The sequence below is a fragment of the Netta rufina genome (assembly GCF_964035555.1).
Source record: "Netta rufina genome assembly, chromosome: 7".
NCBI classification, from domain to species: Eukaryota; Metazoa; Chordata; class Aves; order Anseriformes; family Anatidae; genus Netta; species Netta rufina.
The window spans coordinates 15,602,728-15,630,164 of NC_140130.1; the positions used below are offsets into that span (position 1 = coordinate 15,602,728).

The 27,437-nt window shown below is 39.6% G+C and overlaps 1 protein-coding gene across 1 annotated transcript in view; it reads right to left on the reverse strand.

Moving 5' to 3' along the window:
• Positions 1 to 4,051: 4,051 nt before the first annotated feature.
• The window catches only part of ADK (adenosine kinase), a 278,606-nt gene continuing 255,220 nt past the window's right edge, over positions 4,052 to 27,437 (reverse strand). Inside the window, exons 10-11 of the mRNA XM_084290056.1 lie at positions 25,471 to 25,557; positions 4,052 to 5,231 (exon numbers count right to left, since the gene is read on the reverse strand). Coding sequence (XP_084146182.1) covers positions 5,107 to 5,231; positions 25,471 to 25,557 — 212 coding nt within the window. The 3' untranslated portion in view covers positions 4,052 to 5,106. The remainder of the gene's footprint in view (positions 5,232 to 25,470; positions 25,558 to 27,437) is intronic.

Sequence of the window (27,437 nt, forward strand, 5' to 3'; positions counted from 1 at the left end):
CAGAAGACAGATGAACTTGGTCCTTCTCTCATTTGAGAAGCAGCTCAGGTCGACATTGCTCTGAACTTTGGAGATGATCTGCCTGCTAAGCTATAGCACATTTATGATTTGCAGGTTTCTAGTCTGACTTGGCTTCATTTTTTAACTTTTCATTTTCTTTTTAGGGACCCAAACTGTTCACTGGGTTTGGCAGCTGATGGCTATTAACTGTCACACTCCAATAACCAGGGGATAGTTAGAAGAGCATTAAATATTTGCACTGTGCAGCAAGGCTATACTTCATCTCAGTACACATGAATCCCATGCTCTTTTCACACTGGAAGAAAACCCACCTTATTGCTATTCAAATCTATCTGTCTGTCTCTCTCCCCATACTGTCATTACGCATGCAAGGCCTGTCAGTGGCACTGACACAAAAAAAGCTCTCCCTTTATGCCAACACCAGTGACACCTGGGGAAAAAAAAAAAAAAAAAGACACAAAAGAATTATTGCTTTTTACATTTCTGTTTATTTGGCCTTCATTTTCTAATAATGTAGGTTATTCAATTGCTCTATAAAGGCATTTCTCCTGCCCTGCAAGGGTGTGTGCTCTTTCCCACAGGAATAGCTTATAGACATATCTATGTGAAAATAGGTTTTGGTGACTGAGGTTTGTACGTTTTGTGTGTCCCTGGTTAAATTGTGAAGCTTTGTTTGGAGTACAGTGGCACGCGCTTGTGTGTGTGTGTGTGTCCTCAGCATCTTAACTGCTATTTTTAGTCTAATCTTTTTGGAGGTATCCTATATAGGCACTCCTTGTGGTCTGCTTTTAAAAAGCAAAATTTATTTTGGCCTCTGCAGGAAGCATTTAAAGCGCATAATGAATAATGTTTGACACAGGAGTCAGTTAGCAGTCATTTTAGATTAACAACACTGCTCAGAAAAACCCTTGCAGGGGATTAGACCAAGGGAAAGATGCTTAGGCAATAACCTCTGAGCCAGTTGGTTGCTGAACTATTCACAATAGACAGAACTATCTCAGAAGGTCTTAAGTGTGAGAATTATCTCCAGGAAGAGAACAATGAGTTAGTGAGATATAAAACAATAGGCTCATGCTCTAATACAAGCAGTTAGCGCTGCACATGTTCACTTTTCATTAATCTGTAAGACTTTCAGGCTGTAGCAGTTGGTGCCCAAATTAAGACTTCCTCTCTCCCTTTGATCTTATGTAAAAACTAATGAAATGTATAATCTCCAACACCTCTGAAATCCCGCTGGTTAGAGGGAAACTATCCCTACCTTTCCCATGCCTGTCTCAATTCACTAAATGGAAGCTATATTTAACAACAGGCCAATCACATGATCACTGAAAAGGAACAGCACAAGGATCTGTAATCCTAATGCTCTGGAGCTGTGATTGCTATAAATCCTTCGCAGAATGATTTCCTTTAAATCCCAAACATGTCATCACACTTTTAATTAACATTTCTTTATGAAAACTGTGGATAAGACCCTTTAAATTAAAGATTGTTCCCAGACTTGTCATCTAAAAACACTGTGCATTTCTATTGTCATTTTCATGTAGCACATTTTACAGTAAAGCTTTTTTCCATTCCTTTTTTCATCTTTGCCTTCCTTGTCTTAACCCTCTAACAAGTAGTAACAGCTATCACTATTTTAATGGTAAACAGTTTTAACTTCATATACAAAAGGGAAAACTAAAAGATCAGCAGTGAGTACAGGCTGAGACGTGGCTCATACTGCTATACTCAAATTCCTACCAGCTTCATCTTTTGAGTTTACCACCTTATTGAGCCCACCATCTTCTTTACAGAAGGAAACGGATTCAGAAAGCAAAGCGATCTGCCCCAAATAACAAAGTAAATCACTTGCAGAAATGGAAACATAACCTTTATTTCCTGATTCCCAGATCTTATTCTTCTCAGCTCTTTAGCATGTGGCTTTGTGAACAACTGTCCGATTTCCTTGCCTGTTGGTTTCAGCAGCATTGGAATACACTTCATGTGGTATGAAATCAAGCCTAAAATGCATGATGCGTAGGAGACACACTCTTATTTCCAGCAAAATAGAAGTTTTATTTGAGTGAGGGTAACATGTTTTGGCCAGCAGCTAATGGAGGTGGATTTCCATTACTGTTTTTTCTGAAAGTATCCCAGCTCAGAACTTTGGGTTTGAGTGATGGCTCAAGCTCAGTGACAGGCTCACTTCAGTTTTCCCATCTGGGATTTGAGACAATGGGGCATGTCACTTGCAGACAATTCTTTCAATGGTATGGTTTTCAGGAAGTCCAGTTTTCTAACGTGCCCCTGTGCAGAAGAAGTTGGTAGAGGACAACAGTGAAAAAATAGATGTGAAAAAGAAGATTAAGGATGACAACGTTATCCATTATATACACAAAAAAACCTTCATCGGTGAGAAGCAGGAGAGGAGTATAGATCCTGAAAAGAATTCTCAATGAAATCACCAGGCAATTTGACAGCACAGGTTCAAGTTATTTAGCATGATTTGGCAATACATTTCTAAGTATCCATATATCATCAAGGCGTATCCATTGACAGATATTGGAGAAATAATGAATGGTTAAATAGAGCAGGTCAGACTCAGATGCCCTTCCATGAATTGGGTAGTAGTTTATTCCTCAGCTGCTCCCACTGCCTTCAAATTATGCTCTGTAGCTGACATTCAGAGCCAAATGTCAGGAGCCCAAGCTCACCAAGCATGTCAGTGGAAAAGCTCAGAACAGAACTTCTGACTTTGCTCTCTTGCATCCTGAATTGAAAACAAGAAACGGCCTAGATAAAGAAAGAAAAAAAACCCTATGTTACGACTCCCTTCCTTTACATACCCTCCCTTCCTTTTCACTAGTTATGTTGTCTTTTAGTTCCATTGCTACAGCAGAAAACATTTACATATTTAAATTCTAATTTAAATGAGACATAATTATCTGTCCAGGATATAGGTAAAGTTTTTACGAAAGGAATGTAATGTGTCACTGATACAGAGCAAAGGAACAGCAGATTTAACCACTAGATCATTGGTCTTTCCTTACTGACAGCCAAATTCATGCAGTAAGGATGGTGTGGCATACGTGACCACACATTAAAAGCAGAGACTGCAACACATCCTTCCTCCCCCTCTCAGATTTTCTTGATTAAAATATACTGCATGGATATATCAATTTAAAGGATTACATGATAACTGTGAGATGTAAAAAATAACATTATTCTGATCAACCCATAAAGGCTGAAGACCACGTACTGTAGCCTCTTTCAGTTTCGTTTTCTCTTACATTTTCACTTCAGCATATTTCTCCCTCTCCCCTATGATAGAATGTGAGAAGTGCAAAGTCCAAAGTTCTTTGAGAGTAGTACTGCTGAAAAACCAGCCAAGTCTAGTTTGCACAAAGCTGTTCACGAGTAGCTCCACAGATAGACAAGGCCTGTGCATGCAATGCTTTTTGCCTAGAAACTGTGAGCCCAAGTTCTTGAAGAACAGTCCATACTCACAGCACAGCTATCTGCACCTGCGATGATAGGGTTCCATGGCCCCATGAGGATTTTCAACTGGTTTGAAACTTCTTGATATACTTGCAGGAATCCCACCAGGTGTCTCTAAGAAGACAGAACCTGTTCTCCTATGCATCAAACCAGGTACTGGGCCAAAGAAAGAAGGGAATCAGGACCACAGCTGTGATTTCTCCCCATGCAATGCACCAACAGTGTGATAACAATAGATCTCTTTGTGTCCCTTGTTCTGCGCTTTACAGTAAAATGTGAAGCCTGACTGTGCAGGCTTACCATTCTTTGATGAACCCTAGCCATTAATTTTTCATCTTCCCCGTGGTATATAAACACAACACTGATGTTCCTTCCTTCCTTCCTTAGTGCTGAGCTCACTCTTGAACATCCACCTGGACACGGAAAGTCATGGATCAAATGCAGAGATCTAACATGTACTGTGGGTTAAGAGCCCTTTTCCTGCTTCTGATTCAGTACGATACTTGGAGGAATGCCGGATTCATAACAATACAAAACCAGGAATTACTGTACGACAATTTTTTTATTTATCGGTATCAAATTACATAGCAAAGTAATGAATGCAGTATCAGATCACCTCTTTGAATACTGTAAATACAAATAAAATCCACCATATTGCTTAATTATCCAAAGTAAATTAAAAGTTTAAAAATGTGCGTTTCAGAGATTCCGTTTGGCATATCCTGTCAATATATCCTGCATAAATATTTCTGTACCTCATTTTCACTATGTGTACCTTAATTAAATACAGCCTCCAGAGAGTTCACATTGAGGAGACAGGATCTAGCTGTATGTTTATTTTCATCAGCAGCTCACACCTCTGTCCTGAAATCACCGCATGTACCTAGCTGCTGGCTCACCTGACAGCCCAATGTGAAGTTACGGCATGGTGACCAGGACCTGCTCTCACGTTAGTGCCAGACCCAAAGTTACTGGCATCAGTGTAAGAACACTGAATGCACGGCACCAGCTTTGGATCACGTTCCTTAAATTACTGACAAAATAGCTACTTGCTTTCATGGAAGCTGGGCTGGATGTGATGTACACTCAAAACACTTGTACACTCAAACAGTTAAGGAAAATCTTGGGATATTCAAAAGTGGTCTTAACACTACTGTGACTCCACTATACAGAAAGAACTATTCCTGGTTTACAACATTACGTTACACACAAAGTCAGGTTTGTTGATTTCAAGTACGTTGTGTAGGATTTGGTCACAGCTAGATAAAACTAGGTAATTCAATAGAAATATTTTACTGGTGTTAATCAGCAGTGTCATATACGTGGGATTTTCTTTTAAACTGCGTCAAGAGAACATTTTTTTTCCAGATGAATGGGAGAAAAAGCTTCACTTATCACTGTTTCCAAAAGTTAAGACTAGTGAGACATGGTAATGGTACGGAAAGAAACACACCATAGAAATACATATTTTGTTTAGAATAAAATGAACAGAAGTACAGAAGCGTTGATGCAGGTAATTGGAAAGGTGAGGGAAGGGAAGGAGGAAAAATTAGGCAGCGATCCCACGGCGACATGGGAGTTACTGTTGATCCCTCCAATTCACCAGTATCAGTGGAAGTCGGGCTTCTCTGGGAAGGTGCAACCTGAGCGCTTGATAATTACGCTGGCTGCGTAATGTCCAGCTCGGATGCACTCGGTCACTGGCCGGTCGTAGACAAGTTGTGAGAGAAAGCCTAGGAACAAAGCAAGAGAGAGAGAGAGAAGGAAGAAAATGGTTATCTTTTGAGTGCATCAGTTTGTCACGGAGCAGAGCACTGAAATGCTGGTCTAGCTGTGTGTACATGCTTACATGCAGCACTGTGCCTAGGTGACTTGCTGAGTTAGGGTGCTGCTGCTGTTGTTTTTACCTCAAGTCTTCAGTCGGTGGCTTCAAGCAGAATCACAGAATGGTTTCGGTTGAAGGAACCTTAAAGACCATCTGGTTCCAACCCCCCTGCCATGGGCAGGGACACCTCCCACCAGACCAGGCTGCCCAAAGCCCCATCCGGCCTGGCCTTGAACACCTCCAGGGATGGGGCATCCACAGCTCCTCTGGGCAGCGTGTCCTGTGCCTCACCACCCTCACAGCAAAGAATTTCCTCCTAACATCTATTCTAAATCTACCCTTTTTCAGTTTAAAACCATTACGCCTTGCCCTTCCACCACACTCCCTGACAGAGTCCCTCCCAGCTCTCCTGTAGGCCCCTCAGGCACTGGCAGGCCGCAATGAGGTCTCCCCAGAGCCTTCTCTTCTCCAGGCTGAACAACCCCAGCTCTCTCAGCCTGTCTTATAGGAGGGGTGCTCCAGCCCTCTGATTGTCTTTGTGGCCCTCCTCCAGACTTTTCTAATATGTCCATGTTCTTCTTGTGATGGAGGCCCCAGGACTAAATGCAGGCCTCTAGGTGGGGCCTCACGGGAGCAGAGTAGAGGGGCAGAATCCCCTCCCTTGTCCTGCCGGCCCCGCTGCTTTTGATGCAGCCAAGGTTGTGGCTGGCTTCCTGGGCTGTGAGCGCACGTTGCTTGCTCATGACAAGTTTCTTGTTAACCAGCAGCCCCAGGTCCTTCTCCTCAGGGCAGCTCTCAACAAGTAAATCAACAATTAGCATGACTGATGTTTACTAGTGACCTCAAAAGTATTTACCAGTATCTTTGCTCTTTTCCAGAGAGAATCCTGATTCCTCAAATACCTCAAATGCCTCACATATATTTTTAAATAAAACACAGCAGCAGTTTTCCGTACAGCAGAGAGCTCCTTCTGTCCCTACCGGCTACTGCCACAGCCCCACACAACTGTCACCGTGCAGGTTGTTCTCAAAAGAGGGGAAGGCACATAGCAAACGAATGTTACCTATGTTCACAGTTACAGACTTTCATAGAGAAGATAAAGTGAGAACTTTTTACCTGATAAGGAAGCTTAGATGACATCTGTTGCCCTTGATTACGGGAAATTTAACCTAAGACTTGCAAAACAGTGGGCACCCATCCCCATGCTCAGACACCCAAACTAACAGCAAACCATACAGAGAACCAAGCACCTCTCCCAGTCAGGGCACTTGCTTAACTGTTGTAACTAACAAAACCTCTAGCATGCATGGTTTAGAAAACCAGAAATCGCTGGGAACTGAGTGTTTTGAAAACCAGAGTACATCTTTAAATTAATATAAACAAATGGACTCCTAAAAAGGTGATTGTTCATAGGTACTTGGAAATGTTAAGTACAAGTGGTACCAGAAATTTTATGGATTGAGTCTCTTATCTCTGAAACATTTTATCTTGGCTGAAACTTTTGTCATTGAAAGCATGACAGAACTTACGGCAGAGGTGAATATGTTTTTTAAATTTAGAAGAGGTTTTCAAGATGTTAAAAGTAAACTTAGTTTCTTATAATTTAAAACTCCACTCTGTCATTCTGGAGGTAATACTTTATTCACTTTTATCCTGTTTTAATGTCTTTCAGATGTATCTCCTTTCCCCATCCAATTGCAGAGGGAAAGTGAGACTTACCCAAGAAAATCTGAATTCCAGTAAGCTGAAATATGTTCTTTTTAAAGCGTTCTAAAGCTTTCATCCACCATTTCAAGTTTCTGTGTCATGCTCTGACAGGTCTTGGGCCTTCACAGTACAAATCTAGCCTTGAAACTATGTAGCTCATTGGTACCAATTTCTGACATACCACAAATTTTGATTCAAAGATAATGTTTTGCTAGCTTTCTTTCGATAGCCGAATACACTTCTGCTGTTCAGCTTGGTTACTAGTGGAAAAAAAGATCCCACGTTAAATTATGATGCTCTCATTCAATCCATGTTCCTTCTCAAAATACTTCCTTCAGTGTGAAACAGAGTATAGTTTTAGAAGATGGCAAAAATATCTTACTCTGTGCAATAATATGGTTCATTGAAGATTAAAAACCAGGTACATGAAAAATAATGTCACAGATTAACCGAGGATAATACTGGTGAGCAACAGACTCTGTTTTCATGGATTACCAAGCACTTTCTTGGCTTCTCAGTCATGACTGATGGTAAAAAGCCAAGCTGATAACTGATTTTCTTTAAACTGCACCGAATGGGAAAAGAGTTTGGGGCTTTACATGAAACTACTAAATCTATAAATCAAATGCTTTTCATTGGAAATGGAGGGGAGCATAGAAAACAGGTGTTTTAAATTTGTATGTTTCTGACATCAATACTTTTCTAGAGAAACCTGAACTACATACAAGCTGGAATTTCACAGATATTGACTGACATTAGCTGGGAAAAAATGACTGCTTCACCAGCGAATGTTAAGTCCATAAACACAAGTGGAGAAGACAGGAGTTTTCAGTATACAAAGATGAGAATCTGAAATAGGAAGAAATTGTGCTGTGAGTGCTATCACTGGCGGCAGTCAGGGGATGACAGACAACACAACTGTGGCAGGATGGTCCAGCTGTAATAGCTGGGTAACAGTTGAGAAATTCAAACAGCAGGCCTGGCAGAAATCAGGCCATTTCTGAATAACGAGATGAAAATGGTCTGCTCTCCATTAAATTAACATGCATTCTTAGAGGAAACTTTCTTGGATGCGTAGAGAATGTCAATCATTACATTTAAACTGCCTGGGAGGCAGGAGCTTGCCAGTGTGCTTCTGGGTGGTTAAAACTTCAGAGCAAGTTGTAACCGTATGTAAAATGAGGCTGTTAAGACAGTCCCTTTCTGACTCAGTGAGTATAGAAGATGCACTGGGCAGGCCTCCAAAGGCAAACACTCAGCTAGGTTTTGTGCTGAGCATGAGTTCAGAGAGCGGTTTATACAAGAAAGAACAACTGTCCTCTATGTTTATGATCAAGGCATCGAATATATGTGAAGATGAGGAAATAGCAAGGAGCAAAGGACCATAAAACATGAATTACTTTTCAACAGCAAATAGACTGAGACTGTCACCACCTCCCAAGCTCACAGTAGTCTCAAGCTAGTATATATTTTTTTCTCTTCAGTGCAGCTACTTCTTATTTATTCTGATCTAAGCGAAAGCAGAATCAGGTGAAAAAAAAATAATCCTGTTCTAATTGCAGATAGAAATGAGAGATCTCTGTGATTTTAGAGTGGTGAAGAAATGACATTAAGTGCAGCTGTCATATATGAGATATGTAGAAACTGTAGAGGGGAGTTTGCCCTCAAACCATTCTCTTGTCTGTTGAGTTTTTCTTAAAAGGTATGTATTTCATAGATGAAATAGAAATAGCAGTATCTGACACAATATCGCATCGAATGACAATACAAACACACATACCGCAAACACAGATCTACATCACATACTAAGACTAGGCAGTTGGCAAAGGAGACCCCGAGGGAACACCAGAAAGCACTGCTGTTTGAGCAGAGAAACAAAGAGCTCTGTCGGGTTGGCTGCTTCAGCTGCAGAATGTTCTTTTTAGTTAATGCAGTAAAAAGCAGCATGGTCAGAATGTAGTTTAAAGCTTTCCTCCTCCAGTGTATAAGGTACTCTGATGCAAACCCCATGAGTCACACTCTCAAGGAGGCATGGATTCAGATCTTTTGGTTCCAGCTGAAGAAGTTACTGCCCCATCTGTTTTTCACCATCCTTCTTTGCTGCTCTTGTAGCCTGACTCTCTTGTCAAAATGAGCCAGATTAGCTTTAACAGTGGACTGGTCAATAGTAGGTCTTTGCTAATGTGGTTAATTTAAACTGAAGTGGCATAGGTGAGTACTCAAACAGCTCTACCAGCAAGCAGGATGGTGGAGGGAAGACACGAAGCAGCTAAAGGCTGTAATCGTTTTAAGGTGCCATGACTGGCCATGCAAAAATAGAAGAGAACACTTACTCCATACTCCTACAGTTTCACAGGCAGAAAGGGCAGGATTCATCTTTTATCATGAGTCTGGGCTCACAGAACTAGATTATCCCAACACATACTAAAGTAGATCAGCAGCTATTTCAACCTATGTCATGACCTGAACTAGTTTCTGGCTATCACTGGAATGGAGTGCAAAAAGCAGCACTGTATTTGGCTACACAAAACAGCCTTATTTCAAATATTTTACCAAAACAACTTTTAGGCACTATTGCCCACTATCTTCTAATTGCAGTGCATTTCTGCACTGCTGAGGTTGTGCATGGTATTACATGCATTACACACTGCACTCTTCACACTAGAACACAAAGACAAGAACAAAACTTAGGAATTTCCCACTTGTCTGCCTCCTGCCCTGACATCCAAAACGTTTATTGTTTATGGAGTAAGAGACGTTTATTGTTGTGGTCTACCTTGACTTCAGCAAGGCTTTTGACACCGTCTCCCACAGCATTCTCCTCAAGAAACTGGCTGCTCTTGGCTTGGACTGGCGCACGCTTCGTTGGGTTAGAAACTGGCTGGATAGCCGGGCCCAAAGAGTCGTGGTGAATGGAGTCAAATCCAGTTGGAGGCCAGTCACTAGTGGCGTTCCCCAGGGCTCGGTGCTGGGGCCGGTCCTCTTTAATATCTTCATCGATGATCTGGACGAGGGCATCGAGTGCACCCTCAGTAAGTTTGCAGTTGACACCAAGTTAGGTGCGTGTGTCGATCTGCTTGAGGGTAGGAAGGCTCTGCAGGAGGATCTGGATAGGCTGCACCGATGGGCTGAGGTCAACTGCATGAAGTTCAACAAGGCCAAGTGCCGGGTCCTGCACCTGGGGCGCAATAACCCCAAGCAGAGCTACAGGCTGGGAGATGGGTGGTTGGAGAGCTGCCAGGCAGAGAAGGACCTGGGAGTGATGGTGGATAGTCGGCTGAATATGAGCCAGCAGTGTGCTCAGGTGGCCAAGAAGGCCAACGGCATCCTGGCTTGCATAAGAAGCAGTGGGGCCAGCAGGGCTAGGGAGGTGATCGTCCCCCTGTACTCGGCTCTGGTGAGGCCGCACCTCGAGTACTGTGTTCAGTTTTGGGCCCCTCGCTACAAGAAGGACATCGAGGTGCTTGAGCGGGTGCAGAGAAGGGCGACGAAGCTGGTGAGGGGCCTGGAGAACAAGTCCTACGAGGAGCGGCTGAGGGAGCTGGGCTTGTTCAGCCTGGAGAAGAGGAGGCTCAGGGGCGACCTTATCGCTCTTTATAAGCATATTAAAGGAGGCTGTAGCGAGGTGGGGGTTGGCCTGTTCTCCCACGTGCCTGGTGACAGGACGAGGGGGAATGGGCTTAAGTTGAGCCAGGGGAGTTTTAGGTTAGATGTTAGGAAGAACTTCTTCACTGAAAGGGTTGTGAGGCATTGGAACAGGCTGCCCAGGGAAGCGGTGGAGTCACCATCCCTGGAAGTCTTTAAAAGACGTTTAGATGTAGAGCTTAGTGATATGGTTTAGTGGGGACTGCTAGCGTTAGGTCAGAGGTTGGACTCGATGATCTTGAGGTCTCTTCCAACCTAGAAATTCTGTGATTCTGTGAGAAATGGCAGCTGCAGGATACCCAGTAGGCCATCCTGGTAGGTGTTCAGAGTAGACTGGGATGCCTTTTGTCTCCTACAGGCATGGACAGCCAAGTAACCACCTTCCATCTATACTTACTAAGAACTTCTTTGGAACTGTATCCGGCTAGTCCATGTACTCAGCAACTTCTTACAGAGCTTCAAAGGATGCTGTAAACCTTGCCATGCTATAAAACCCCAAAAGAAAATGTATTCACATAATCACTTCTGTCATCTGGGAATAAGACACCAATAACTATTTTTGGCCCATAATTATTTCTTTTCTGCTCAGTGGAGAAAAGCATCTCTGAAATCACTGCTCTAAAAGGAATGCCTGAAATAATTGAGAGTTAATCTTTACTATCTCCGTCTTCCTTATTACATATGCTCAAAGACGATGTTGATAATTGTTAGGCCTGCAAACAGAATGGGGGACAAAAAAGTCAAGTTGTTTTCTTCCCTTTTGTGCTCACCACCAAATTAACGGTTCCTTAAACCAAGTGCCAGAAGTGGTGCTTGAGCCTCAAAATCCACACCCAAATCAAGGCTTCACTGAAACCAGCTCAAGTCTCTTTGGGGATGTCAATACAACTCTGAAAAGACACAGCAAGACAGTCCTTACTGACACAAAAGGCGTTGTCTTTACTTTGTTATTTTTAAGAGCTGAGTAGCACTTTAAAATCATTAATGGAGAAGCAAGTTCATATATTTGTGGCCAGCAAAGTAGACATTTCGGAGACAATTTCACTGAAATGTGATTTCTCTGAAAGTTTTGTTTCCAGATTATCAGTGGTAGTTAGAATGAATGCCTAGCGCTAGTGCAGTTGGAGAGGAATGTAGGAGTCCAATAGCTGAGATTTTACAACAGTTCTGGTCTGCTTCAGTAATGGTTTAACAACACTTAAAAACAGCTTATACTGAAGCCAAATATTTCATTTCAAACTGTACACTTGACAATTAATTTTAATGACTTATAATTACTAATGTTGGCTAGAAATCCATTTATAGCCTCTGACACCCAGCTCGCCCACTACTCGTCTTTCTGCAGTCTCTCTCATGCTTTCAATCTTCAAAAAACGCCCAAGGAGATATTAATGTATTTTTTTAAATGCAAGAGAGAAAATCAGGAAAAAAAGCAACTATCAAATGCATTAATTATGAACAATTACAAGCTGTTAGAGCCCCTCAAAACATTTTTGTTATGTGATGTTCCCAGATAATCCTTCTCTTCCAGGTGAACCCTGAAGCACCTAACACAACCCGTGTTAGCCAGGCCATTTGCCAGCAGAATCGTCCCAGACACAAAACGGATCACAGACAACTGAGCTGTCTCCTCTTTCTTGTATTTAAAGTTTCTACAGAGTAATCTGTGAACTGCCTTTTTAAGTTGGTGTTATTCCACCATAGGGGACAGCCGCAAGCACCTTTTCACACTCTTGTTTGTGCACAGCATTTATCACAGTTGCCTGAGCAGTCTATTTTTAAGTGATCCCACTAGCCTTCCAGGCCAGCAGTGTGCGGAGATACAGTTTTCAAGAAACATTACTCTGGTAATTTAAAGTCTTGTATCTGATACAAGTGAGGTGTTTTTTATTTTTTATTATGTCTTTTAGTGCTGTTGGAGTGGGTTAATGTTGTGGTATCCTGAGTCTGGTCAGTTGTAATCAGGTGGTTAGCAATGCTGGTGCCAAGAGCCAGCCAGCCAGCCTAGATTTTGTAAAAGATGTTGGCATCAGATGATTCGGCAATATAGTCACTGAATGACTGTATGTCAACATGCTGAGGTTTCTCTTTTTTTTTTTTTGATTTTGTGGCAGATGGTGGATATTACAGCCAAGAACTGTGGTAAGCCAGAGGCCCTGCCCATTGCTATCAAACTGAATGTTGGCTATTCTAAATGGAAACGTTTTTGATTAAGGGTGGGATTTGGCTTCAGTTTTCATGTATTTTGGCACTGTGGTCTGACACATTAGACTTATGGTATATAAGACAAATTAAATGTAAGCATCTCCCAATATATGATACTTCTTTCAATCTTCACACGCCTAAGTTCTTTCTCTCTCAAGATAGCCTAAGAATTATTCTACACACGCATATTTATACTAGTAACTTCAAATGTATATAGGTACAATCAAGTGCACACAGTAAACAAGTGTCTTTTCCTCTCTTTTTAAATGAGATGGCTCTGTGCTTCTACCGAACTGTAGTGCCGGGCTAATTACAAGTGAGAGAAGAAAGGTTACCAATCCTTTCAGAAACACAGTCATTTAAGATGTATATCTAACAAGTGGCAACCTTGAAATCTTACTGTCACTGAAAAGAACATTAGAAGAGCCTTCCTGACTACACCACTGGAGGAAAGTTTTAATAAAAACTAATTAAACTACAAAAATCCCAAGTGGTTAACTGATTTTAGGGGCTAAATTTCTGGCAATTCTAATTATCCTCTTGTGGCTTCACTTAGTGTTTCACAACCAGGACAGATGACAATGAAAAACTGCTGTTAAATTCATCCTCCCTGACACCATGCTAAGCACTAGCTTCTCCCTCTCCAAGTAAAATCAATACCATGTTTGAGTAAACACGTTTACAGCTTTATTAGGATGTCTCGCTTGTTCTGTAACAGCTACTTGAAGCTGTGGTAACAAATCGACTCAACTCAGTTAAACCTAGAGAGCTGAGTAAGAGGCTCATCAATAAGGTTGTTATAAAAATAAACTGCAGGAGATCAGAAAGCTGGAACAAACAGCCTGGTAAATGTCAATATTTTTACTTCCAGAGAATGACAAAACCATGAGATCACAAATAAAATGTTTCGGAAGTCTATATCTACTCTATTTATAAAATGGTCATGTGCTATATGGGGGATGCAATTCACTGTCTGTGTACCACCTTCTTACATAAACTTCTTATTTTCTAGTCACCAACATGAATACTAAAGCAAGCATATTTTCAGTAAAAGCAGCTAGTATTGTTATTGCTGCCTCTATCCTTCTTGTCTTCTTTATATTTACAAACACCTCCTGAATGCACTGAATTCCTGTAAGGATCATTCAGATGGGTGCATGCCTGCATCTGCCTCAGTCTGAGTTTATACAGTCATTTATGGACACATGCAAATAATGCAACTTTGCATTTACTGGAAGACTGTGAGTAAGTGCAAGGAGTGTTTTCATATCACTTTAGCAGCCATTTCCTGGAATGGAGAGGAGGTGTTGAATACACAAAGCAAAAAAGAGCTCAGCCCCTAATGCTTTAAAGCATTACATGTGGAAAAAGTTAACAAAAGATTCCTGCAAGAATGTAACAATAAAAAAAAGAAATAAAACTCCACTATATCCCTGTTATTCCATTAGGAGTCAATTACTCAAAGCTGAGTATTTTTATTGCATTGCTTATATGATTACCACTGTCTGGACCTTCTGGGCCAGCTCACTGCAGCTTGTAGAGTAAGGTGTAATCGTACTTCCCAGGGCCTGTATAGATGCTTGGGCCTATTGGAGACTCTCTCTGAGGAAAATTTATTGTTTCTTTGATGTCTCTGTGCAAGCAAAAATAGTGTCTGTAGAACTACAGCAGTTTGGTCCTGAAGGCAGTGCAACGGATGGAGAACACTTATGTCCCGATATGGAGCCCACTGAGATTGACTCAAGTTTTCCTTTTGACTTCAACTTCTTGGCCTGTGCCTTCACTGAGCGCTGTCCACTCTTTAAGGAAGAACAGCCCAACACTAGAGGAAAGTGTTTTATATGGTGACACTTTCCACATTACTCATCCTTTGCGGACTCTACTTATAATCTGTGTTACATATCACGTCTATTAAAACTCCCCAGTGCATCTCATTGTCCAGGAACAGAATCATGTCAACTTACAATATGCTACAAGAAAAACATGATGGAAGAAACTGGTATAACAAAATTTTAACTTCTGATGGTCCTACTCTTCATTTTTAAGTCCAGAGGATGAACCTTGGGAAAACTCCTTTTTGGATCAGAATCCGGTGGCTTTCGGCTCGTTTCCAAGAGCCAGGACCAGGAGAAAACATTTGATAAAACAAAAACAAAACAAAACAAAACAAAATAAAATAAAATAAAATAAAATAAAACCCTCCAAGCTTACAAGGAATAATCAAGACATTGTGTATACCAAATCTTAACACAGGTATTTTCATTGGAAACATCTGTGTCTATCTGGGAAAAACAACAACAACAACAACAAAAAAAACAAACACCTACTTTTCAGGCTGATATTTCTATTTCATTTTTTTTCTAGAAACTTTTCCTAGAAAGTTTCATAGAAGTGTTCTCCAAAAATTAAAATTATCCTTAGCCTTTTTTGAGACAGCAGAATGAAATAAACTTTTTTGTTCTTGTTTTTTTTTTATAAGTATTTCAGGGAAATTTCTGAGCCTCAAAACAGATTCTTAGTATTGACATGAAATGGCACAGATTCCTACACCTACTGCTTGGGATATGAGGAAGGGAATTTCACTAATTTCATATAGACATTATGAAATCCTAAGCATAACAAAATGGAATATTATTATTAACCACTATTCAATTTTTAACGCTGTTTGAAAGCGTAATGCTTCTGTCATAGTCAAGTACAAAAATGGCTTGAATGGTTGAGATTCATATGCACAAAAGCAAGTAAATTGGAACTTGTGTTTGCAGAGCAACCATACGACAGTAAGGTTTTATTTGCAGGTATACTTTTACTCAATTGAGCCAGCAGTATGCAAAGAAAATCAAAAAGCAACAGCCAATGCAGTAGGAATTACGTGGTAGCTAGACAGCCTATGAATAGCTTGAGTTTTGTGTGCTGAAATAGCCTAGCACAGCATTATATTCCTACTGCTCATATTTTATAGGCTATCACTTAGTATATTTTGCCTCTTTAAATATCTGTTATGGTCCTGGATTGATGCAGATCATCAATAACAGTAATGTCCTTTTAAGTATAAGAGATCAGTGTCAAACCTACAAGCACTGCTACTACCGCTGCTTTCAATTGGGACCATGTCTTTTAATTTTCTTTCCTTTTTATTGCAACCTTGCCATGTTCCCACCTCAAGTATGAGCCCATTTCAGTGCAGGGGAAGTGAAGAAATTATGGGAGAAGTAACTATCTCATTAAATAATAGAGCAAGTTGCAAGTGAGCGAGTATACCACTAACCAATACCACATCCTGAGAAGTGCCTTTATGATCAGTGTCAGTCTCCATAACGCCAAACCAATTCATATCAGACATGAAATAGATAACATATTTCAGTGTATTTTTGTATTTCATTGTGTGTTTTATTTCCTGTGAATATAGCATCAGCTTAATCTGACACATCATTTCTTAGGGGACTGCATCCTGCCCTGATTCCCAGGGGAATGTTCTTGATGATCCAATCTGACTAGTGCCTCTGTCTCTACTCAGAATACATTAAAATAACACAAAAATATTATCAACAGTCTGAGAGCAAGGTAATAATAACTCATTAAAGTCATTTCTAACCTTCCACATGAACATTTTCTTTATCATTACATGATTTTCTAACACATGACACATTAACATAAAATGAAATGTTATGAGGATAGGGGTAGTAGGCATGACAAAATATTTTAAACGGTGATGATTTGCTTTGAGGCGTTAAGTCAATTTGTAATTGTCCCATAGCTATTACAGCAAAAATTGGAACTTTATAATTGGTTTTGAAAATCTATTTTTAACACAGTAGGCTTGTTTTGAAAATGTACACAACCTATTCAATGCTTGCTTCTCACAAAGCCAATCCAGAATGTCTCTGATTTTACGGTGAGGTAAACTAGGCATTTAAAACCCAAATATTAATCCTCTTGCTGCACACTATGGCTCCCTTAGCACTGCCAATGTCACTGACAGGCAAAGAGACACGACAGCTAGAAGGATCAGGTCCTGCTTCAGTCTAATTAGAAACTTCCGAGGCTTTTTAATTCCACTCAGTGGTCCTTACAAAGGGCTCTCTCGTACATTTCATTGGAAAAAAAAAAAAAAGACAGCAAATATACTAATATTTTGCTTTACAGTAATTCTATGTATTTTTCTGGATTGTCTTTATATTGCATAGGTGAAAATGAGAATTACTGTATTTAGGTTACTATGTATTGATAAAAATAAATATGCAATAAACTTATTAAAATGAACAGTTAGAAACCTACATAATGGTAGCAATTAAAAAAAATGTACATTACACCGGAACAACATTTGTTACAAGTTTTACATATAATACCAACAAAGAAGAGTATATTACTTCCAAAGAAATAATTTTGAATGGGATTGGCAAATAAATTAAGTAGGGAATTAAACAGAAAACTGTAATACACTGTGTTTTTTCTGAGTGATACCAGTTTTTGTGGTTTTGTTCAAGTAGTTGCAATTCAAACTGTGGTAAACTTCTAAATTGTGCCAGTATCAATGTTGAAATGACTAGCGACTGGCTACAATATTGATCAGAATAACAATGTGCCTCTAGCTGAGACTGAGCAAAGTCAGCCAGGAAAGTATAATCTGGTAATTTTCTAGTTTGTAGAAGATCAGTTATAGAGATAACGTGACCCTCTAACAGCCTAGCTTTAGATGTGATATTTATCTGAGAGAATTAAGGATTCCACACATGGGCGGTAAGTCATGAGCATGTTGACAAGTTCTCCTCTAGCAAGCCAAGATTGATACCCTATCTGCAGCTCAGCTATTATACTCATGTATGCTGTTTATAAAACAGGAGTATTAAAGATGGGCAAAATGGGCTGTCAGTCAAAATGCGTATGACATTAACAAGGTATTTTTATTTCAAAGCTTCATATCTCATCAGCCATGATCTCAGTAACAACAGGATTGCTCAGAAGCAATTAGCCACCCATGTTGTATAAATGAAGACTAAGAGTGCTGATTTTTGTTAAAACATTTATCTTTACTTCAAAGAAAAGACAAAACGATGTAGTATCCCCTCTTCTCTTTGCTCATGAAGATAAATTTTATAGCAGAAATAAGCCATAAGAAATAACATATACATATATATCTAAATGCTATTACCAAAAAAAAAAAAAAAAAGGAAATACCCCTCACTCCCAGCTGGCAAATAAAATTGCCTAGCAGGGTTTTGGAGTTATCAGAAGGTAGTACTTCACAGCAGTGATATTTTATCCACTGTATTTCTCTCCATCAAATGTGATTAAAAATGATGACAACTTCCCAAGGTATTTTAAACAAATACAAAAACCTTATACAAATTAAGGACCATTTTAAGCGAATTAAGTAGCTTCTGGTATCACACTCCTGTTGTTTATTAAAGAACTACTCCTAGTTCCTTGAACTCCTATTACAACAAATCTAGAATTTTGCAGGGGTGCCAAGTACAGGAGGGAGGGCAATGCTTACAACAGAGATTCATACAGAGCTGAAAAGACAACAAATAAGGAAAGTACTTCATTCCTCTGCAATGCTTTCAGTGAAAACAGATTTTTTTTTTCACAATTTTAGACAGTCCTATACATCCATTAAGGAGTTTTACTTTTAATATAGTCACAAGCTCACTCATAATTTAGTAATCTGACATACCGTTTTAATCACCAGTCTCTGCTGTCTACATTATCACATCTATTTGTCATTTTTAGCACTCCTGGTATAACCATATAGCAACTATCCATAAGAATGTATTTAATTTCTCACACACATGCATCTACCCACCCAACTCCTTTACTTGAAATACCTATGAGACTTATTAGACAAAGCCATGAACACAGTCCACCTTTGCCCTATACCAGATTTATTGTGAGTAGATGGAACTCTCACTGTATAAGCTTCAATTTTTAATTCAGTCAGCTTCTACGCTTTAACCATCAACACTACCTGCAGAAGACAACTGAGGCAGATTTTCAGAGAAGCAGGAAATGGCAGCAGGGTCCCTAATTCCTATAGTTTTAAAAGTTATGGAACCACAGCACAACTGAGGTTGGAAGAGACATCCGGAGGTCACTTGCTCCAGCCTGTGGCCATCTAGGTGATTTTTTAACTTAAAGATTCTTGGATTCCTTCCATAAATGATAAATTCTGCAGACCAACAGCAGAAGAATTACAAGAGCAGATTTAATTTATTCAATTTTTATTGATGTTATACTTGTTCAAATCCACTGGATTCAGTGAAGGTATTTCAAAGTTATACTAAAGTTCTTCAAAGTTTACTGAAGTGCCTTGAAAATAGAACCAGACTTTTTTTAAAAACAAAACAAAACAAAAAACAAACAAGGTTTCTTGAATCAAACCTATTAGTAGAGGAATAATGAACAGCAACTATTCTGTGCACTGTGGATTCTTTGCAAGCCTATCTTCCTATTTCTTGTAGTGTGTTTTCACAATGTATATACGTATTTACATAATATCATTGAAGAATGTTTCACATTAGGGGTAATATTTTAACATTTCAATAATGTAGAAATATACCACATATTACTTAACTCTGAAAACAAAGCTGGATGCCATTCTATAGAAAATCATTTGCATTTAGCTTACAAAAGCAGACTAAAATTTGAACAATGTGATGACCTTTAGGCAAACTCTGAGGAGTCCAAGGTCTTTATCTAATTTGTAGAGGCATTTAGATTAAGATAGAAAAAATATTATTTAGGATTAACCTCTGTATTAAAGCTGAGGGAATGACTTAGTTTAGTCAGTTTGGCAATAGAAATGTAAACAAAAGGAGGAAAATATCTCCACTAAACCCTCAAGTCTCTAAAGAGAAGATGAGGATGCAACGAGGCACACTTGCTCAAAAACACTTATGAAAGTAGACAAGTCCTCTTTTGTTGCTATCCTTGTCTTCTATCAGAGCAGCTCTCTGATAACTGAGACAGAATTTGGCCACCTCATAAGATTTACACTAGGTTTCACAAGAGAAAGAGATAACTGCTTCTTCTGTAAGCATGTGCACCAAAAAATTTCTCAGCGTGGCTTTCAAACTTTAGATAACAGCCTTATGAAATTCCTCTGTACATGAAAGCTGCCAATGGGATTTTAAATTGACAGGTGGTTTGAGTTGTTGACTCAGCTTTGGTACCAAATCGCTATCAGCTTGTCTTTGGCATTGTACAATGCTTAATGAAGAGCTCCTTATATCTAAGGATTTTTTTTTCGTTGAGAATGGTATAATATCTTTATAGTATGGTGCTAAGTAATATACGCTTACTGTGATCATTCTGTCACTGTGTCATTACACTACTTGAAAATGATTTGTGGTTACACTTCATACTTCAGTACTTTTCATGCAGTATATAACTAAATCATAGCAGATTACAACGTCAATATATTTCTATTGACAGAACCTGAAAAAAAAGCATTGATTTTACACCTTCTGCTATTCATTTATTATGGATTCTTGATCCAATTCCACTTAGAGGCAGAGATTTTGCAGGGAACAATGACAGCTATTATCAGAAAAGATTCTTATTGTTTTCACTGGTTACGGTGGCAGTGACAAAGAGGAGTCCAAACAGAAAGCAGACTTCACTATAGCTAAAGAGAGCAGGATAACATAAGGGAGAACACAGGATGTTAAAATTGTCTGTGTTTCAGTATGTTTACTGCCGTTAAATATACTCTGATTAACATTATTGCAGAGGTTCAAAATGGGGCTGACTAGCAATAAATAAATGGTAATTTAATGAGTAACAGAATGTTCCACAAACTCTACAAAATAAGGCTGTAATTCCATTAAGAGAACTCTTGTGTCATAAGCCAGGTCAGCGAAGCTCAAGTGATTTGTCAATGTCCTCAGAACCCGGAGGTGGACTTGCAACTTTAATTTATGAGTATCTCAGGGATTTGTAACTGAAAAATCTGTGGCACCCCTGAAATCCATAGAAGGTGCTGAGATGCTACAAAGTAAATCATTACTGTTTACACTTCTAAAAGGTAGTAGTGTTGTTGAAAAGCAATAAAGGTAGAACTCCATTAGTGTTGTTTAGAGAAGTATTTTTAGCATAAAGCTACCTGCAGCCATTTTAAAGCCTGATTTCTCATTCATGCACTGCACCAGCCTGAACGGCAGGTGACTTGATGCCTGTGGTAAGAGGCAAGAAATTCAGAGATATTCCTGGTGCCAACTTAATAAAATCACATTTCAACTGAAGAATGAAGTTTATTTTTTGTTGCTTGCTGTTGGATTAAGCTAGTTCTCCTTAGAGGCCAGCAGCTTCAAGTGTGGAACTGCTCAGCTCATGAATCAGTTCACAGAGCTAAAAGTGCCCAGAAACCTTTTATCTTTAAACTTTTTCATGACTTTTAAGTTTAATGACTGTCAGATAGGTTCTAGAAAAACAAAACAAAACAAACCACCAGATTCCTTATTTTCCACTTTCACATGGAGAAATACATAAGGAGTGACTTGCCAAGTTGGCATAATTGTCGAGATGGAATTTCCTTACAAACTGTGAGTTAAACCTCTGGAAGAGAGTGCCTCAGTGAAAGATCTTTCAAAATACGATAAAGCCTAACAAACCTGACCTTTTCATGTAAAATAAAACCTGCTTGATGGGGTTAGTTCTCATTATATCCCACATTTTCCTCTCAGCCAAGACACCATGTGCCAACAAAACCACTGCTCACTCATATTAATATACCAATTTCAAAAGCTTCCCAGTATGGGAAAGCTTTGCCAGGGCACTCTTGTTCTGTACTGTTTGAATGAAGGACTGTGTTTCTAGGAGAGTATAGTATAACAATGAGTGCATTTTTAAGTTAAAGGATGAACTTCAGAACACTTTACTACAAGGATACTAAAATCAAAATATTGTATCTAGAATCAAAGAATAGCCTGAGTTGGAAGGGACCCACAAGGATCATTGAGTCCTACCTCTGGGTCCACACAGGAGTACCTAAAAATTAAATCATGTTTTTGAGAGCAATGTCCAAACGCTCCTTGAACTCTGTCAGGCTCGGTGCCATGACCACTGCCCTGGGGAGCCTGTCCCAGTGCCTGACCACCCTCTGGGTGCAGAACCTTTCCCTAACCCCCAGCCTGACCCTCCCCTGTCCCAGCTCCATGTCGTTCCCTCGGGTCCTGTCGCTGTCCCCAGAGAGCAGAGCTCAGCGCCTGCCCCTCCGCTCCCCTTGTGAGGGAGCTGCAGGCCGCCATGAGGCCTCCCCTCAGCCTGCTCTGCTCAGGGCTGAACAAACCCAGGGCCCTCAGCTGCTCCTCGTATGTCTTCCTTTCTGGACCCTTCACCATATTTGTAGCCCTCCTTTGGATGCTCTCTAATAGTTTTATGTCCTTTTTATACTGTAGTGCCCAAAACTGCACACAGTGCTCGCGGTGAGGCTGCACTAGTGCAGCGCAGAGAGCAGAGCAGGACAATCCCTTCCCTCAGCTGGCTCGTCACGCTGCGCCTGATTCACCCAGGACACATCTGGCCCTTCTGGCTGCCAGGGCACACTGGTGACTCATGTTCAACTTGCTGTTGACCAGAAGCCCCAGATCCATTTCTGCAGGCCTGCTCTCCAGCCTCTCACCCCCCAGTCTGTACCTATAGCCAGGGTTGCCCCATCGCAGGTGCAGAATCCAGCACTTGCTCTTGTTGAGCTTCATATGGTTGGCAATTACCCAGCTCTATAATTTGTCAAGATCTCTCTGCAAGGCCTCTCCAACCTCAACGGAGTCAACAGCTCCGGTACTCAGGTACTGTTGCCTGGGTAGTAATAGATTGATAAAAACCTCAGTCAAAGAAAGAAACCAGGAAAACCCTGAAAATAATATATAAGCTTTCCATTATGAAAGTTCTGTCAGAACTAAAAACACTGCATCTGGCACAATGCTAGAATCAACAGAAGATACATATGTTAACTAGTAATACCCACATTACGGTGTAGGGCTTTCTGGTAAGGAGACAATAAAGAACTTTTCCTGTTGCAAATACATACTTTGAAAACACATGAAAAGTGTGATATAGATAAAATACAGACATTCCCCCCAAATGAAACACAGACCAAATCAAAGCCTATCCAGTTCAGTATCCCATTTCCTACATATGGGAAAGAAAATTAAATGACTCCATGAAGAAGGAGACCACAGCATGTAAGACTAGAATCAGCTGTGTACCTAGACTGTTATGACTCCCAAATCTCCCATCTGGACTAAGCTCAGGAAAATCTGTTCTCTGAGGAGAATAAATGACCAATTTATTATTTATGGGGTGACAGCGGAGAACTAAGATAGCTCAGAAGCTAATGGAAGAAGTGTGAGTATTCAAAAGCTCATGTTGGTTTCTGAGTCATAGCAGAGTGAAATATGGTGCAAGAAGAACCTAAGCTCCCATACCAATATTCACGTAAGGACTTAACTGCAATGAGAATTCAGAAATTTGCAACTGCTGAGCCAAATCCCTTCACAGAGGAAAAAACAGCTGTGCTTCTTTCCTTACCTGTTACGGTAAGAGGGAGAACTGTACAATGCCATGCTATATTAGACTCATTGCACTTGAACGCTATACAAAAAGCATCCAATGATGCCTAAGTGCTATTTGTAGGGGAAGTGAGGAAAATAATCCATGTCCATAAACAGTAATACAGGACTTATGTTCTAATTTCCCCCAAATACACTGAAGCTTGTTGTCTCCATGCAGGTTGTCTCAACAGCCTTAGGAAGAGAAAGGGGAGTTGATCTTTCAGAAAAGCCATTCTCTTTACTTTCTTCCCAAATTTAGCATTTTTCACATTGTTTTCCCTCAAACTGCTGAAATCCACTGTTAGACACTTAGAGAAAGCAATATCACAACTGATCCAAGACTACCCTGACCAGGTATGCCTGAACTCCCTGGAAGGGAGCAATTTGGAATGGGGTCTGATTTGGCTTCTATCAGCCAGTCCATCCAGTACATTCTGAAAAATTACTGAAGTCAACGTTTTAGCTTTCTACAGAAAAACAGCAGCTAAGGCAGTACTAGGGAAAAGGAAAGGTTATGAGAGACCAGACAGTTCTTAAAGCCTGACCAGTCATAACAGTCTTCCTGCAGCTAAGTTAGGGAAGAAGCAGGACTATTAAAAAACCATCAAAGTCCTGATTTCCATATAATGCCTAAAATCTGAAGAAATGAGAATAAATACAATCTGAGATAAATGTGGCAGACATGAAAACCTGCTTCCTGCAGAGGCAAAGCTTGGTTGGTGTCTACCATATTGACCACCTGAGTACTACCCTGTGTTATTTTATTTTTAGGATCTGAAAACAAAATAGGCAAGATCTTTTCTGTTTTCATGGCAAGACAGCAACCTACTGACACAGCTGATACACAGAGCACATGTATACGGGGATATGCCCTTGAAGATCTAATTTATGTTGATAGTCACTGTTGCTGGTTCAAATTTAGTCTTTATTTGTCATTTTCAATTGTTCCTAAATCACAAGTATGCATTAAGAGGTGTATGAATAACATGACCTAACATGTTTTCCTCTATTCCTGCCCTTCTTGATTCATGAAGCACCAAGGCAAATGAGTAATAACATTCCTATTTTCAGCCAGATTTAAGCATATACTGAAAATGTATCATAGGTTTAAGTGATGTATTGAGTAGGGATGGAACTATTCACATTCTTAAGATTAAGCTTATTTTGAATACCTTCTTCAAGTGGGACTCAATTCTGAAGCTTTAATTTGGGTAACACGCTGCTTGTTATCCCCTTCATAGCTACAAGACTGAGCCCTGCATTTCTATTTATAAAGTCTCTTTGGTAATGTTTCCAGTAAATTAGTGACTAATGGAGCTCCTTAAAGCTGCTGTGTTCTGGATATCAGAGTCTTCAGGATGCAATAGTGCATCACAGAACTACATGTATGAAGGTTACAATGAATGACAGAACTTTTGGATTAGATTGTTTTTTGGCTTATATTGAATCGTTTTAAAACACAGGCATAGACATAACATCCTCTTTTTTTTTCCTTAGAGCTTATGCCAAAAAAAATAGTAAGTTTGCAAATGGATATAAAGCAATGCCAGATATTTTCTGGGTTTGTTTTAACAAATTAACCCTTTGTGTTCTTTTTTGATGTCCAAATAATTGTATTGGAAGCAGATGTTCTACCAAAACCGACATGATCAGAAGACATTATGCTCACTTATTAACATACTGTTTAATATTCACTACAACCTGTTTTAAAGAACAACAATGTGTTAACATTTAAGCCAGGAGGGATTTCTGTACACTATATAGTACTTGATGCAGCTTGTTTATGCAACAGTCTGACAGATACAATTAATCTCATGAAAACGACCAGAGTATAGCATAATGGCATATCATCTTTAAAGTAATAGAACACACTTTCCCTTTGAAAATCAGAACTTAATTGAATCCCGTAAGTTCAGAATGCAAAGAAAAGCTCTAAAAGAATGAAGTTAATTCTGTGGGATAGTTGAATGAAAAAATGGTAGATTTTATACAGAGAATAATAGGACAATCTCCAAATAAGAGTGAAAAAAGAAATACCTCCAACAAATGCATCTCCAGCTCCATTGGTATCCACGATTTCACTCTGATCACTCACCAACACAGGGAAAGTAGTTACTTCATTTGCTATAATGCAAAGAGAGAAAAAAATATCAGCAGCTTACAAATATGACGTAGAAAAGCACAACAAACAGTGAAAAAAAAAACAAAACAAAACAAAACTGAAGCTCTGATTCTATAATACAACATAGTAATTTGGACAAAAACAGATTTGGTTTATAATAATAATAATAATCTGCAATGCAGTATTTTTGCAGAGGGATATGGGAATACATTTGATCAAGCTATTTGTTGTGGACATTTTCATTAATTACTTTTAGTCTCATTCCTTTTCTTTATCTCCTAATATTAAGGGCAAGAGAAAAGAACTAAACTGGGAGGAACAACATAAAACACATGGGCATATGGACAAGACTAAGAAAAGCTCATCCTGCCAAAAACAGTGCTTCTTATTAGTTGCAGAGAGGTGATATAGTCTCCAGAATAGCCAGTCTGAGCCTCCAAAAGTTTCAAAGAAATTTCTATATTGCAAAAAACAAAACACACGCAAACTAGCTAAAGTAAAACTGTGAAACGAAGAGCAGGAACTACTGTATATCAGACTGCTCTCAAATTACATCTTTTTAAAAAACACATATATGCAAGAAGCCTTGCAACTCTCCAGCTGACTAGATTTGGCTTCAGGATTTCAACGACTTCATTCTCTTCCTTATTTCTTTTTAAAAAGGTATGTCCTTCTCTGCAGCTCCCTGCCCTCTACTGGCACTCGTTAAACCTATTGCAATAGGTGGATACTCAGCATCTTCACCTCAATTCACTGCCACACCACAGTTCAACATAATTACACCACTTAGGTATGATAACTTTAGAGTTCGAGGGTTATAAATTTAATATATGCCACTAATTAATCAGCTATGGCTTTCCAGGTGGTAATGTCATAATGACGTGATAAAAATATAATTACCACCTTGTCACAATACCTTGTTAAAGTGTAAATTACCCCTGTAACAGAGCCAATGGAAGTTCTGCCTCTGGTAGTCAGTATGCATTAAACTGTCTCAGAGCAAACAGATTGTCCTTTGGCAGACAGCAGGAATTAAAAAAAGGGGAGGGGGAAGAAAAGCCTGTCAACCAGTGAAAATGAAAACCATCAGAGCTGTCATCCTTTAATTTTTAGTAAAAATAGAAATAAAACGGGAAATAGATCCTCCAGCAGCTATAAGCTGGAGACAAGTAGCTTCTTCACTGTCCAGCAACAGAGCAGATCATAAAAATCGCTCTCACATTGACATACACAGTAGCAAACAAGGAAACCTAGTTTGGGAAGCATATAAAGAATTCACAGTCTCAAATCAGGCAAGTCTGCGTATGCTGCAGAGGTACCAGAAGGATCCTGGTTTCTGTGAAATGCAGTGTATCAGCTCTACTGCTCTTCACCATCTGCTACTAAGTGAACCAGGCAGATATAATGATGCTGCCTCCAGAGGGAACTGTTGGCTGGCCCACCAGGAGGGGAGGGGAGGGGAGCATTAGCAACAACCATCCATGAGAGGCGAAGGAAAAAGGGTAATGAAAACCATAAGATGAATATTCCAATTAAAGAACAGGTTTCAGTCAGTTCTCAGTGCATCCTGCTCTCTAGACTGTTAAGAAAGCTACTTAGAAATCTACTTTAATGCTGTATTGTACTCTTAAGATAGCCTTCAAAAGTGATGTTTTTTAGTAATTTTAACAGGATTCATTGAATTGGAAATCAAGAAAGAGAGGTCTTATATTAAACTCTACCAGGAGAGCAGAGTGTATTCATCCATTTCATAAGGAGGTGTATATGATTGGCTCTAGATAATGCTAAAACAACGAACAAAGTGATAAATCTGTTGAAGACACTTTGTAATAAACTAACCTGCTTGGGCACACACAGATGTTCTACGTTAAATACATAGCAG